Below are 16,090 nucleotides of genomic sequence, written 5' to 3' on the forward strand. Positions count from 1 at the left end.
ACTACTACACATGGGTTGACACAGGGACTAGTACAAGTGGAAGGGTTGGGCAGGGTTTTCACCTGGCCAGGTACTACTACACATGGGTTGACACAGGGACTAGTACATGTGGAAGGGTGGGGCAGGGTTTTCACCTGGCAAGGTACTACTACACATGGGTTGACACAGGGACTAGTACAAGTGGAAGGGTGGGGCAGGGTTTTCACCTGGCCAGGTACTACTACACATGGGGTGACACAGGGACTAGTACATGTGGAAGGGTGGGGCAGAGTTTTCACCTGGCCAGGTACTACTACACATGGGTTGACACAGGGACTAGTACATGTGGAAGGGTGGGGCAGGGTTTTCACCTGGCCAGGTACTACACTACATGGGTTGACACAGGGACTAGTACGGTGTGGAAGGGTGGGGCAGGGTTTTCACCCTGGCCAGGTACTACTACACATGGGGTGACACAGGGACCAGTACATGTGGAAGGGTGGGGCAGGGTTTTCACCTGGCCAGGTACTACTACACATGGGTTGACACAGGACTAGTACATGTGGGAAGGGTGGGGCAGGGTTTTCACCTGGCCAGGCACAACCACATGGGTTGACACAGGACTAGTACAAGTGGAAGGGTGGGGCAGAGTTTTCACCTGGCAAGGCACTACTACACATGGGTTGACACAGGGACCAGTACATGTGGAAGGGTGGGGCAGGGTTTTCACCTGGCCTGGCACTACTACACATGGGATGACACAGGGACTAGTACATGTGGAAGGGTGGGGCAGGGTTTTCACCTGGCCAGGTACTACTACCTACACATGGGTTGACACAGGGACTAGTACAAGTGGAAGGGTGGGGCAGAGTTTTCACCTGGCCAGGTACTACACATGGGTTGACACAGGGACTAGTACATGTGGAAGGGTGGGGCAGGGTTTTCACCTGGCCAGGTACTACTACACATGGGATGACACAGGGACTAGTACATGTGGAAGGGTGGGGCAGGGTTTTCACCTGGCCAGGTACTACCACACATGGGTTGACACAGGGACTAGTACAAGTGGAAGGGTGGGGCAGAGTTTTCACCTGGCAAGGTACTACTACACACATGGGATGACACAGGGACTAGTACATGTGGAAGGGTGGGGCAGGGTTTTCACCTGGCCAGGTACTACTACACATGGGATGACACAGGGACTAGTACATGTGGAAGGGTGGGGCAGGGTTTTCACCTGGCCAGGTACTACTACACATGGGTTGACACAGGGACTAGTACAAGTGGAAGGGTGGGGCAGAGTTTTCACCTGGCAAGGTACTACTACACATGGGTTGACACAGGGACTAGTACATGTGGAAGGGTGGGGCAGGGTTTTCACCTGGCCAGGTACTACTACACATGGGATGACACAGGGACTAGTACATGTGGAAGGGTCGGGCAGGGTTTTCACCTGGCCAGGTACTACTACACATGGGTTGACACAGGGACTAGTACAAGTGGAAGGGTGGGGCAGGGTTTTCACCTGGCAAGGTACTACTACACATGGGTTGACACAGGGACTAGTACATGTGGAAGGGTGGGGCAGGGTTTTCACCTGGCCAGGTACTACTACTCATGGGTTGACACAGGGACTAGTACAAGTGGAAGGGTGGGGCAGGGTTTTCACCTGGCAAGGTACTACTACACATGGGTTGACACAGGGACTAGTACAAGTGGAAGGGTGGGGCAGGGTTTTCACCTGGCAAGGTACTACTACACATGGGTTGACACAGGGACTAGTACAAGTGGAAGGGTGGGGCAGGGTTTTCACCTGGCCAGGTACTACTACACATGGGGTGACACAGGGACTAGTACATGTGGAAGGGTGGGGCAGGGTTTTCACCTGGCCAGGTACTACTACACATGGGTTGACACAGGGACTAGTACATGTGGAAGGGTGGGGCAGGGTTTTCACCTGGCAAGGTACTACTACACATGGGTTGACACAGGGACTAGTACAAGTGGAAGGGTGGGGCAGGGTTTTCACCTGGCCAGGTATTACTACACATGGGTTGACACAGGGACTAGTACATGTGGAAGGGTGGGGCAGGGTTTTCACCTGGCCAGGTATTACTACACATGGGTAGACACAGGGACTAGTACATGTGGAAGGGTGGGGCAGGGTTTTCACCTGGCAAGGTATTACTACACATGGGATGACACAGGGACTAGTACATGTGGAAGGGTGGGGCAGGGTTTTCACCTGGCCAGGTACTACTACACATGGGGTGACACAGGGACTAGTACATGTGGAAGGGTGGGGCAGTGTTATGACCTGGCCAGGTACTGCTACACATGGGTTGACACAGGGACTAGTAGATGTGGAAGGGTGGGGCAGGGTTTTCACCTGGCCAGGTACTACTACACATGGGATGACACAGGGACTAGTACATGTGGAAGGGTGGGGCAGGGTTTTCACCTGGCCAGGTACTACTACACAAGGGATGACACAGGGACTAGTACATGTGGAAGGGTGGGGCAGGGTTTTCACCTGGCCAGGTACTACTACACATGGGTTGACACAGGGACTAGTACATGTGGAAGGGTGGGGCAGGGTTTTCACCTGGCCAGGTACTACTACACATGGGATGACACAGGGACTAGTACATGTGGAAGGGTGGGGCAGGGTTTTCACCTGGCCAGGTACTACTACACATGGGTTGACACAGGGACTAGTACATGTGGAATGGTGGGGCAGGGTTTTCACCTGGCCAGGTACTACTACACATGGGGTGACACAGGGACTAGTACATGTGGAAGGGTGGGGCAGGGTTATGACCTGGCCAGGTACTACTACACATGGGTTGACACAGGGACTAGTACATGTGGAAGGGTGGGGCAGGGTTTTCACCTAGCAAGGCACTACTACACATGGGATGACACAGGGACTAGTACATGTGGAAGGGTGGGGCAGGGTTTTCACCTGGCCAGGTACTACTACACATGGGGTGACACAGGGACTAGTACATGTGGAAGGGTGGGGCAGGGTTTTCACCTGGCAAGGTACTACTACACATGGGATGACACAGGGACTAGTACATGTGGAAGGGTGGGGCAGGGTTTTCACCTGGCAAGGTACTACTACACATGGGGTGACACAGGGACTAGTACAAGTGGAAGGGTGGGGCAGGGTTTTCACCTGGCCAGGTACTACTACACATGGGTAGACACAGGGACTAGTACATGTGGAAGGGTGGGGCAGGGTTTTCACCTGGCCAGGTACTACTACACATGGGTTGACACAGGGACTAGTACATGTGGAAGGGTGGGGCAGGGTTTTCACCTGGCCAGGTACTACTACACATGGGTAGACACAGGGACTAGTACATGTGGAAGGGTGGGGCAGTGTTATGACCTGGCCAGGCACTACCACTCATGTAGGTGAGGGGTGTTCATCATGTACTGTATAACCAAAGTTTAGATATCAATGCATCACACAGACTTCCTTATGACAGGCTGGGAATGTATCGAGATGCAGAGAAGCAGCTGAAATCAGCCTTGAAGCAGGACGAGATGGTTGACAGCTTCTTATACCTGAGTAAGGTATACATTAGGCTGGACCAGCCCCTCACTGCAGTGGATACATACAAGTCGGCACTGGAAAAGTTTCCGGGAGAGACCAGTCTCCTCACCGGCATTGCCAGGATTTATGAAGTGAGCCATGGAACTTCTTACATCCGTTCTTTCAGTTGTGATTGTTTTATTATCATCCCAAACTGGCTTCCACAGGGAATATCACATGGGTGAGATACAGATATCAATAATTAAATGATATCTCTAATCTCTACTGTAGATAATAGGCAGTACTTCCTGCATTGAAAACACTGCTTATTCTAAGCTGCAAAATATAGAAGATTGGTTTTTGATGATATATAGAATCATATCCTTGTGTCTTTGGACATCAAATATATCAACACTCAGCAGGCCTCAAAATGCTAAACATTTATTGAGTGGCCATATATTTGATACAAAAAATACCACCCAGGGTTTATTCTCATTTTATGCCATGATATGTTAAGTTCTAGATTTTCAATCTTTCAAACAAATAGATTTGGGAATAGTCATTTATTTTTTTGTATATGGTCGTATTTTTGTTACTGAAACTCGAGGTCTCAGTCATCATGGACATTTAACATTTATGTAAATCTGATATGCTGATGCATGGAATAAAAGAGGTCTTGGATCAGTTAGATTTAACTTTAACAAAGAGATATTGTTATCCAGATGGTGAAAAATAGAATGAATTGTGTTGAAAAATTGAAATGGATCATCTGAAAGTTGTGAGGCTAAATTAATAAGTTTCTTTTTGTTTTAAGTCATGAAATAGATACCTTGAAAAAGAAGATATTTGAAGTGCAGGGATTTTAAGGGGAGACAACTTTTTCTGTCTTACTGTTATCTATCACCACAGATATCATTATGTGACTGTTTTAAGTTTAAATATTAAATATTATTTTTATTAATTATGGATGTTTGTCTGCATTCAGAGTAAAAATTCACTTTTTATTAAGAGTTGCTAACGGCGAGTTAAAATGCAAATCACTTTCATTTTATTTCAAAAGATGTAAATTATGTACTTTTTATGATTTCAGGGTTTGAATGAAATGGACAATGCTGTAAAGTTCTACAAGGAGGTATTACACTTTGACAACATGCATGTTGAAGCTGTTGCCTGTATAGGAACAAATCACTTCTACACAGACCAGCCAGAGGTGGCACTCAAGTTCTACAGGTATGTCGCACAAGTGTCATGTATGGAAACCAATTGAAATCAGATCTTATGTATTTATATGATTCCTCTGTGTGTGCCAGTTTGAGGACATGTACACAGGAGGCCAATGAGCCAATCAACATTTTAGTTTTAGCCTAGTTTATCGGATTTCTACATCAAGAAATTAAAGAAAAATTAGCACAAAGGGAGATAATATATGTATGTCAACTCCTGTACTGTGTTATAAGGGGCACATCGTTTCAAGTATATTGTTACTCCATCATTCATTCCATATTACAGGAATTGACATCCATAAGTTCTCTCCATTTTCTCTCCTTACCAGTTCCAAATGCCATTCATGACATACAAATGGGCACTTAACTATAATAATTCCTTCATATAGCGCCTAGTTTCCATCTGACTAGTTGCTCACTGGACGCTGTAATCAGAATCTGATTATTATTACCCCGGATAACCCAAGCTGCCTGTGAGGCGTAAGTAGGTTAAAGTCACATGACTTTATCCAACTGGGTACCCATTTTCTGCTGGGTGAACCGAGGCAAGTTTGAACAAACTCACTTGCCTAAGGTTAGACCACATGTATCACATGAGCTTCGCCGTGGGGCAGGACTGAAGTCCTAGAGACTCTCAGGAGTCAAGCTGCCAAACACGGTCACCCATCCAAGGACTCTCTGAGCTCGACGTTGCTTAACTTCAATTTAACTTAACTGATTCTTGGCCTGAGCTCTACGCACAGGACCACACACCACCACTGCCAAAAATGGCTGCAGTATATTTTGATATGGATATACTCTCTCCCATCATTTCTGAATGCCATTGCATCTACAGCATGAACTGCTGTGTTATTAATGGAATTTGTTTGGATTTTATAACTTTCCAAATGAAACTTCTTTGAAAGTGGTTCAAGAACCTGCACATCTTTCATTGGGTTTGTTCACCTGACCACACAAAACATAACTAGTTGGTGCTAGAAGGGTAGTAGGTATACTGTTGTTCCCACTCAGTCAGTGACTGCAGGCCTTCAGTTTACTGGACTCATCCATAGTGCTGGTATTGGCATACAACCTGCGATACGATACATCATGATGCTAAAATTGTAGTCATGACGATATATTGCCAAAGTATCGTGCACTGAAGCTCCCGATATAAGGGTGACGATACAATATGCATCACGATGCTAAAATATTTAATTCTAACACCAACTATAAAACACCTGAATGTCAAAACGGAACCATTTTAATGTATTTCGTCATTTGAGCTTTCAAATGATTAATTTAGAGACTATCAATTCGGTCTAACATTCATCTAATTTCCAAACACAGTATGTTTATCTCCATTCTACCATAACCGAGTTAACATCAAACTTCCTCGTCCTGCGGAAGACACTGCGAAATCCGGCATGGGATGAGAGGCGAATTAAACTCGTCTGTGAATGGAGTGGTAGGTTCCGTTCGTATTTTTTTTAACATTGCAACATAAATAATATTCTGTCCGAAGAAAACAAACTACTGCTCGTTCAATGCAGTAATGTAACACCTAAGAGCTTGGTTTTTATAATCATAACTCCACGTGATCGAAACCAGCCTATTGTTTTGTGTGCCCTGTTACTGTACCCCCCCTGGCCACACTATAATGGAATCGTCTGACCTACTTATTTTCTTGGAAGTAGACGGTTACGCAACAGTTAGAAATGGTTGACGAGCCAGTGTTTACATTTTGCGAAAGGTTGAAACTCGAAGTGACAGTGGAAAATACTTGACTGACTGTCGAACCTGAACCCTGCAGAATCAAAGAATAGATCCTTTTCTGATCGACCTATGACATGTAATTAACTCATCAAAGACTGTTGATTTTTATGACCGGCTATTGTCGATCATGATTAAGGTGCCTCCACCCCGACATGCGTCGAAAGAGTGACACTGACAGTGCTGCTTTGTGTACATGCGACTAACTTGGGATTCCTTGGAACATTGTTCTCATCATTTGGGACTGGATTGTGGCCAAGCGCAAAGTGTACGAACAGTCTTACGGGAAGGTGGCAGAGAGCGGAATTCTCATGGTTCAATGTTTGACATTTTGAACGATGCATTGGAGTATGAGTGGCAAATTTTGTATTTCGCCTGACTGTTATCTTGCGAATTTCCCATTCTAAACGGAATTAAATATACCATTTACCAGGTAGGTAAATGTTTACGAACATTTTGCTGCACAAATAGGGATAGATAGGGATGTATTTTTACAAGGTTTTCTGATTTATATGTTAGATATTGTTTGTTTATGTTTGGGGCTGTGTATTGTAATATTGAGTCTGAATATTTTTATAATAGAAGCTTATAATTATGATAGTGAGGTTCCCTAATAATTGTGGAGGAGAAATCGTATAATTGTATTTTTTCGAGTTTTAATAAATGTTTCATCAGCATTTCCATCACGTCTGTTGTGTTGATATTAGTCATGTTGGTGGCCAAGCTGAAGTAGTGCAGCAGTGTTGTATACGTGCGCAGTGAAGCGCCGTGAAATCAGACGCATTTTCAATCCAAATTGATACCGTCTGATTTTATGGATTGACCAATCAAATTCGAGCATTGGTAGAATGAAAATTAAAATCACCTTTTTATTAGTTCACAGACTTGCTTTGGTCATCAATCGTAATGTCTGTTGTGTTCACATACTTTAATCATTTTTTGCTGTAAAGAGGTTTGTATTTGTTTGTGTTTTGTATGCACGTATTTAAAAGGGCAACACATATTGATGACCAGGTTTACTGTCACCCCTGTGCTGACCTTACTTGTAATATAGCAATGGGGACTGGAGAACGTCTTGGTTGCTCACTCAGCAAGGTTGCATTGTAGACATTCTGACATTTAAACCAAGTAAAATGTCTTCTTTATAGAAGCCCTCTTATTACAAGATCCACCAAACACTTGCACATGTTTCTTTTGAAAAAAATATAATATATATTTGTGCATATACCCAATGACAAGTAAAAATAAGAAAACTTTTGTTTTGAAGGCACATTCAAGTACCGGTATCCTCTGAGTTTATGCAAAGTTGGTATGTGCAAAGTGCATACACCATTTTTTAACATTTCTACCTCAATTGAAGCAGGAAGATTAGGAATTTCAAATACTGATTTTGGTTTAAATGGTTACTGGGTTTATTGAAGCAAGTGTGGTAATATCTCTGGGACTGGAGAACATGACATTTGGCTGTTGACAGTCTCAAAATCAACTAACTTTCTTACTTCCTAACATGCATATAATAGCTGTGTATACTTCAGTATGAACCAGTTCAGGGGTACCTATATATTTAGCAACCAGGTGAAACACAAAGAATATGAGTATTTGTTGGAATTTGGGCTCTGGAAGTAATTTTTCTTAGGCCTGCCACACTAGAAATAATCGACACTAGGTTTTAATTCTTCAATAGATTTCATAAAAGTGCCCTCGGGTGAATTTGCACATGTCATCAAAACGTCATAAGTTCAAGGTCTGTGAATGCTTTTTGGGCATGGTTACTTCTAAAACCATAACACACTTTTTTGCATGTATCTTCACAAATCCTTCCAGATAAAATCAGTAGTTTATCAGAGGTCAAGGTCATCTTTTAAGATTATTATGAACATATTTGGACATCGTTCAGTTCCAGTTACTGTTCCAATTTCACTTGCACAACTGAACACCGAGACTTGTATAATTGTGATAATTGTATCAGGTGATAAAGTACACTTTTTGCATGACGTCACACTGTATTGACGTCACTACGCCATTCTCGTCTGCCCCCTCGTAATGAAACGTACCCGTAGTAACCGACATCACAATGCATATGAGTTGTCATCGCCTTGTACAATCTTCTACACTTAACTACTCTGTAGCACCCATTTCTTTGTTTGCAGTTGCTTCAGTTGGCTTACATCACTAGTGGAAACATTACTGTTATTATTGTTTTGATGGAATAAATGTCTCAGCTTAACTCACAATTAAACAGCGATACAGCACCGTTCAATGCATCTGTGGAATGTCGCTTGACTAGTCAGCTTTATCTGGATTTACTGTTCTAGTTGGTAGTAGAAAATCGACGTTCATATTGCCCCATATGGTTGCCATTAATCACAGATGTAATTAAAGTACTGTAGAAAAGATATTTAACCCAAACGTAAACCCTCATCAAACTGTTTTATCATTTGTTTTCCTGGTAACGTGTATTGAAGGTGGATTGTTAATTTAGGTTACTGACACCGTCATTTTTCTGTTTGTTTTCTGCCATAGATTAATCCTTGGTAAGTATAGAATTTGGCATCTTGGAAAAGAAATACAGTTTGTTCTACCCCCATGTATAGTGTAACAAAGTTCACTTTTGCCCTGATCTATTACAGTGTTAAAGCACTCAGACGCTTGCTGTATTTCTAAAATAAAGCTCAGTGACTTATTTGACAGTGTACCCCAGTGGTGTGGATTATGCTCTTAATATCAATCAGTTGATTATTGATCAGTTGATTATCAATCAGTTGATTATTGATCAGTTATTTTCAGACTGATGTCATATAGTTTCATTTTTGCTGACTGTGGTGTTGTTTACAGATTATCTCAACAGTTCGATGCTTTTGTTCCTGTTTAATCAAATAACAAAAAGTATGTTTTCAAGAATAAATGTAATTTAAAATTTGAAACACTTCAAATTTCAAATCAAATTTACAAGTTTCAAATCAGCATTTGTAACATTTCTGTTCATGAACACTATCACTAATTATATTTCAAAACAACTTTGTCTTTTCTTGGCCCTTCTATCTAAAAAAATCCCCAGCTCACATGAAAATAATCGCTTTTGTCCTTTAAAGGCGCCAGTTGTTTCCACTCAGACAGAAGGTCTTCCAAAACTCTTTTTGCTGTCTGGTACTTTTCCAATTTCGAATGCTCTTCAGGTTCTCTGCCAAACTCCAGCAAGCAAAATTGGTAAAGGCATCTGCTCATGTTTCGAACAATTTTCTTATATACTCATGCCACCATTTTCAGTCAAGCATAATGTTTGACATGAGTGTTGAGAATGACACCAGAGGTGTTCCTCTGTAATGCCCGACCAACTGATCATGACACTGACATTGTCCAGATTAGCTAGATTCCAGATTCACAAGTCCTGGTACAGAGTAAGATCTCTTTTATATATGATTGTGTAGGTAACAGTGGTCTTATAGGGGTGTATTCGAGGTGAATACTTTTCGTAGATTTAACACTGGAAAGGTAGAGGTTATCAGGTCATTGTCAGAAAAGTTGACAATTGTTTTAATGTTAACTAGGAATTTAAATTTGATTTATCTTCCCTTGCAGCTCCTGTAAATCTAACGGAAAACTACAAATGTAAAGAAACATGGTTATAATTACGAGATAATTCTACAAAGCAGAATCGCTATGGTACTTTGAACTCTGTCTATGTCACATAGACATATAACAGTTGTAGTGCAATGTCAGCTTTGTGCAACAGGGTCCAGTAATTTTGATTGCCCAGATTATTGACTGCGGAAATCTCCACAAGAAAACCATGTATATCATAACTGATTAGATCCATCCTCTCAACAAAAGCATCATACCTTGTAAAAATACATGTCAAAGTTGTAAAAAAGATATGTTACACTTTAAGAGATTTGTTTATCTTTGCCCACTGAATCCACATGATACCACATGATAATTAGGACAGAACTTTTTGCATTATCAAAACTTTATTACAAGTTTCTCATAGTAATGACACTTGAAATCAACAATTTAAAAAAATGTCTTTTCTAAAAGAGAGTTTTGCAATTGGTCGAATTCCAAATGTGGCCTCATATAAACAGGCCCTGGAAAGATACAATGAAGTGATGATCTTTCAGCTGGGAAGAAATGATTTCCTGAGTGTTGAGACAGAGGAAGGGACTTCCTGTATGTGTGCAGATGTTCCTGATTGTGTTCCAGACACAACAGAGCCAGTCATGTACTAGTGATGTCTCCTCTTGTTACAATCATGAAAGAGCAGGGTAATTTGATTTGACAGCAAATCATTAAGTACCCTGTCATTAAAACCAGTCTCAAAAGGAAGCTGTGAACCAGTCAAGGGTATTTGCTTGAATAGTGAGATACACATATATTCTACCAGCAGTAACTGGGTACCTGGTAGGATGAGGTGGTGGTCAGGTGTCTAGTGATGTATGATCCCCAGGGAGTTGAGAATGAATTTGTTATGCCCTTTGAATTATTGACAGTTATTATGATTGTAATAGGGGAGTTCAAAGGAAAAAACAATTCAGGACGTGGATGAGAATAGTAATTAAAAAAATGATGTGCTTTAATCATGTTAATTATTGATACGTCAGGAATGAATGAATACAGAATGCCATTTAGAAAGTGGTTAAATGTAATAATACATGTTATATTTGGGATTACACTTTGCTGTGTTCTTGTTTTATCATATGTAAAGTCTGTTTCTGTTATTGAATTTAATATATCATGGCTAAAATATTTTACTTGTAAAAGTATATACAGATTGTTTTGAATTAATTGGCATGTTCTTTCTGTTGATTTGTGCACTTCTGAATATGTCTTTTAGGAAGTAAATCTCTTGAGTATGTCTTGAAAATTGAACATTTTTAAATTCACAAATATTTTTCAATTACATACATAAATGTAATGATATCCATTTTAATGATGATGATGATGATGATGATGATAATGATAATGATGATGATGATGACAATAATGATGATGATGATGACGATGATATGAACTATGGAAGTAGAAAGACACAGACCCTTAACAATGCTTTTCACCTCACAAAACCAAGTGTTAGTGCTTTAAAGATTGCAATGTCTGCCAGTTATGGCAGCCTTCATATGATTCATATGTAAATATTTCAAACTCATAAATCACACTTTTTACTATGTTTGTACCATTTTCTCATAAAACAGGATTAAAGGTTTTCAGCTGGTAATAAGGCTATTTCTAATGCTAATAATGACAAACACATTTCGTGACAACAAAGAAATACTTGTGTTTTGAGAATTTTATATTTGTACACCCAGCTGAACCAATCCAGTCAAATTTTTCTGGTTATAACATAATTGGCAGTTTGGGCAATCAACAGCTTTATATATTTACACGGCACACATGGATAATTATTAATTCCATATTTCCTGGATGAAGGGCACCCTTATCAGGATCAATACCAACTTGTGTTGATACATGAGCACACTTCATGCTAAATCAGGATCGCAGAAAACGATTAGTGTTGAATATTTTCTCATGCTCTGTGCATGTTAAAGGTATTCGGTGTGTTTATTTGACAGTTATAAGGAAATTGGTGTGGTCTCATGGCACCAAGTGCAGAAATTCCACATGTTTTAGATTCATCAGCCATTTGAAGGAGATTTGTATTTCTTATTGTCAGAAATGGCCTCTTTTCTTTTATTTGTCATCAGTTCCAATGAAATGTTTTGCCAACATGGTCTAAGATGGCTACAGATATTTGAGCATAAGGATAGAACATTGATTTTATTATTTTAAGATGTTAATGGTCAAAGCTGGATTTTTATAAAAAAAGCTATGCTTGAAAATTATGTCACTGCAAGCGAGTGAGTGAGTGAGTGAGTGAGTTTACTCATTGCTTTTAGCAATATTCTAGCAATATCATGGCGGGGGGACACCAGAAATGGGCTTCACTCATTGTACCCATGTGGGGAATCGAACCTGTGTCTTCGGTGTGACAAGCGAATGGTTTAAGCACTGGGCTACCCCACTGCCCCATGTCAGTGAAAGAGCCTGTTGGGCAGAAGTTAGCTTAGTATTGTTTCAAGTTTAACTGAATATTTGTATTTAAAGCTGTAACTGAAATATAGTTAAAATAGTCAAATTAATAATTTTATTAACTGTAAGACATAGACAACCTTTCAGTTTCTACATATATGCATAGTCTGCTGGCTGTGAGGTATCTCAGCATCAGGAATAGTGGCAGCAGTGGTCGTGTTTCCCAAAGCTATAGTAGCACAGCCACAAGTCCATGTTGATATGATGGAGCTATGAGAGTCACAGCTACAAATACTTTGCAAAATCTGGCCCGATACTGGGTTTTAGTTTCATCGGTCTGCAAGCCTTCTGTTCTGTGGGTAATAATATATTTCTGCACTGCCCAAGAATACCTTTAACATACTTCTGATTGACTTGGACAAATTACCTAGTTCAGTAACATGACTAGGCCTGACTCAACTAGCCCTGATACACATGAACTAGCCTCAGTGACATGAACTGGGCTTGTTGACATGAGGTGTACTGATGACAGTCAACTTGTCCCATTTAGCTTAATCTTGCCTCATCTGATGTGGGTGCCATTGGTAGGTATGGTGTAAAATGAGTTTGTGATCTTGTTAAATTCATACCTCTGGAAAAATAATCCCAGGTTATGAGATTGGATCAGAATACTCTGGAAATGTAATCTATTTACTTGTTACTGTAGGAGGGTGTTGGTCATCAAATAGGTAATGTATAGCACTGTTTAGGAGATGGCCACTAATCATACCTAAATCGTATACTCCCACAAGAGTTATTTCCCCTCCTCAGCACTATCTCCGCCATACTTCCTGTAGAGAAGTACAAAGCTTGTGATGAGAGATTGAGATGGTCCATATCCATCCTATGATGGCAGAGGGAGTGAGATAGGGTTATCTGAAGGAGAAACACTGAGTTACTGCTTGTTTCACATCCTTCCCTCTCTCTAATATATTACAGGTGATTATTTCTAAACACTGGCCCAGTGCCAGCTAGGTGTTTCCACTCCAGCTCTGGGATGCATTAACCTCAAATGTGTGTTTTGATTGTTTTAGTCATCTACTACATCTGTAGGAGTATCTATTGTCCTTTTTGGGCTGGGAATATTCACATCATTACCTGTATCAATTGTGATGGGGATTAAATATGTTGATATTGTATCTATTGTTTTATTCAACAGCAGTTTATGTCTTTGTTTTGCAGGCTTTATTTGCCAGACGATGTTATATAGTATGCAAACGGTTTTCATGCAAAAATATATAATTTCAAGACCTTTTCTGTCCCCAAATGACATTGGTGGTTCTGTGTCCTCTGATGACATTGGTGGTTCTGTGCCCTCTGATGACATTGGTGGTTCTGTGTCCTGTGATGACATTGGTGGTTCTGTGTCCTGTGATGACATTGGTGGTTCTGTGTCCTCTGATGACATTGGTAGTTCTTTGTCCTCTGATGACATTGGTGGTTCTGTGTCCTCTGATGAAATTGATGGTTCTGTGTCCTCTGATGACATTGGTGGCTCTGTGTCCTCTGGTGATGTTGGTGGTTCTGTGTCCTCTGATGACATTGGTGGTTCTGTGTCCTCTGATGACATTGGTGGTTCTGTGCCCTGTGATGACATTGGTGGTTCTGTGCCCTGTGATGACATTGGTGGTTCTGTGTCCTGTGATGACTTTGGTAGTTCTTTGTCCTCTGATGACATTGGTGGTTCTGTGCCCTGTGATGACATTGGTGGTTCTGTGTCCTCTGATGACATTGGTAGTTCTTTGTCCTCTGATGACATTGGTGGTTCTGTGCCCTGTGATGACATTGGTGGTTCTGTGCCCTGTGATGACATTGATGGTTCTGTGTCCTCTGATGATGTTGGTGGTTCTGTGTCCTCTGATGACATTGGTGGCTCTGTGTCCTCTGGTGACATTAGTGGTTCTGTGTCCTCTGATGACATTGGTGGTTCTGTGTCCTCTGATGACATTGGTGGTTCTGTGCCCTGTGATGACATTGGTGGTTCTGTGCCCTGTGATGACATTGGTGGTTCTGTGTCCTGTGATGACTTTGGTAGTTCTTTGTCCTCTGATGACATTGGTGGTTCTGTGCCCTGTGATGACATTGATGGTTCTGTGTCCTCTGATGACATTGGTAGTTCTTTGTCCTCTGATGACATTGGTGGTTCTGTGCCCTGTGATGACATTGGTGGTTCTGTGCCCTGTGATGACATTGATGGTTCTGTGTCCTCTGATGACATTGGTGGTTCTGTGTCCTCTGATGCCATGGTTGTTCTGTGTCCTCTGATGACATTGATGGCTCTGTGTCCTCTGATGACATTGATGGCTCTGTGTCCTCTGATGACATTGGTGGTTCTCTGCCCTGTGATGACATTGATGGTTCTGTGTCCTCTGATGACATTGGTGGTTCTGTGTCCTCTGATGACATTAGTGGTTCTGTGTCCTCTGATGACATTGATGGTTCTGTGTCCTCTGATGACATTGGTGGCTCTGTGTCCTCTGGTGACATTGGTGGTTCTGTGTCCTCTGATGACATTGGTGGTTCTGTGTCCTCTGATGACATTGATGGTTCTGTGCCCTGTGATGACATTGGTGGTTCTGTGTCCTCTGATGACATTGGTGGCTCTGTGTCCTCTGATGACATTAGTGGTTCTGTGTCCTCTGATGACATTGGTGGCTCTGTGCCCTCTGATGACATTGGTAGCTCTGTGTCCTCTGATTACATTGGTGGTTCTGTGTCCTCTGATGCCACTGATGGCTCTGTGTCCTCTGATGACATTGGTGGTTCTGTGTCCTCTGATGACATTGGTGGTTCTGTGTCCTCTGATGACATTGATGGCTCTGTGTCCTCTGATGACATTGATGGTTCTGTGTCCTCTGATGACATTGGTGGTTCTGTGTCCTCTGATGACATTGGTGGTTCTGTGACCTCTGATGACATTGATGGCTCTGTGTCCTCTGATGACATTGGTGGCCCTGTGTGAGTGTAAACTTACATGGATGATATATATGAAATGTGTATGAAAAATTAACTGTTTTATGAAATCAGAGACAATCCTGCTCATGCTTACTACCTGCTCTCCTCTTGATCGAGGTTCATAGAAACTGTGTTGCCAAAAATGTATGAGCAAGAATTTGGGATATCTTGGCAGATCATATACCAAAATAGTTCTTCGTACAGCTTCTATTTTTTTCAGATGAAAAGCTGTCAATGCTGATTGTCACTATCAAATGCCGATTATCATTGCCAGTGGAACCTGAAATTGATACATCTAAGAAAATACTAGGTATAAAAAAAAACATGTTGAAATTAATACTTCTGTTGTTACATTGCATTGTATTGTAAATACTACTTCATAACACTTCCCTTGAGTCAGTGCAAGGGTATCTATGCCAGGATAACCACTAGTGCTCCTTTAAGTAACATTCCTGCGATATTTGTCCAGATGGCATTGCCCCTTTAATGTATACTGTCTGAGGTTCATCCAAGCATTACATAGATAACACAGGGTCTTAACTATATGCTGTTTTCTGCTTTAATGATTCTGGAT

General features: G+C 41.5%; 1 protein-coding gene across 1 annotated transcript in view; it reads left to right on the forward strand.

The window, feature by feature from the left end:
* LOC124287362 (tetratricopeptide repeat protein 8-like) overlaps positions 1–16,090 on the forward strand; it is a 74,820-nt gene that overhangs the window by 7,449 nt on the left and 51,281 nt on the right. The window contains exons 6-7 of the mRNA XM_046723869.1: positions 3,477–3,675; positions 4,614–4,753. Of these exons, the coding sequence (XP_046579825.1) occupies positions 3,477–3,675; positions 4,614–4,753 (339 nt within the window). The remainder of the gene's footprint in view (positions 1–3,476; positions 3,676–4,613; positions 4,754–16,090) is intronic.

This window comes from Haliotis rubra, unplaced genomic scaffold (assembly GCF_003918875.1).
Source record: "Haliotis rubra isolate DU_JTF1 unplaced genomic scaffold, ASM391887v1 Scf40, whole genome shotgun sequence".
NCBI classification, from domain to species: Eukaryota; Metazoa; Mollusca; class Gastropoda; order Lepetellida; family Haliotidae; genus Haliotis; species Haliotis rubra.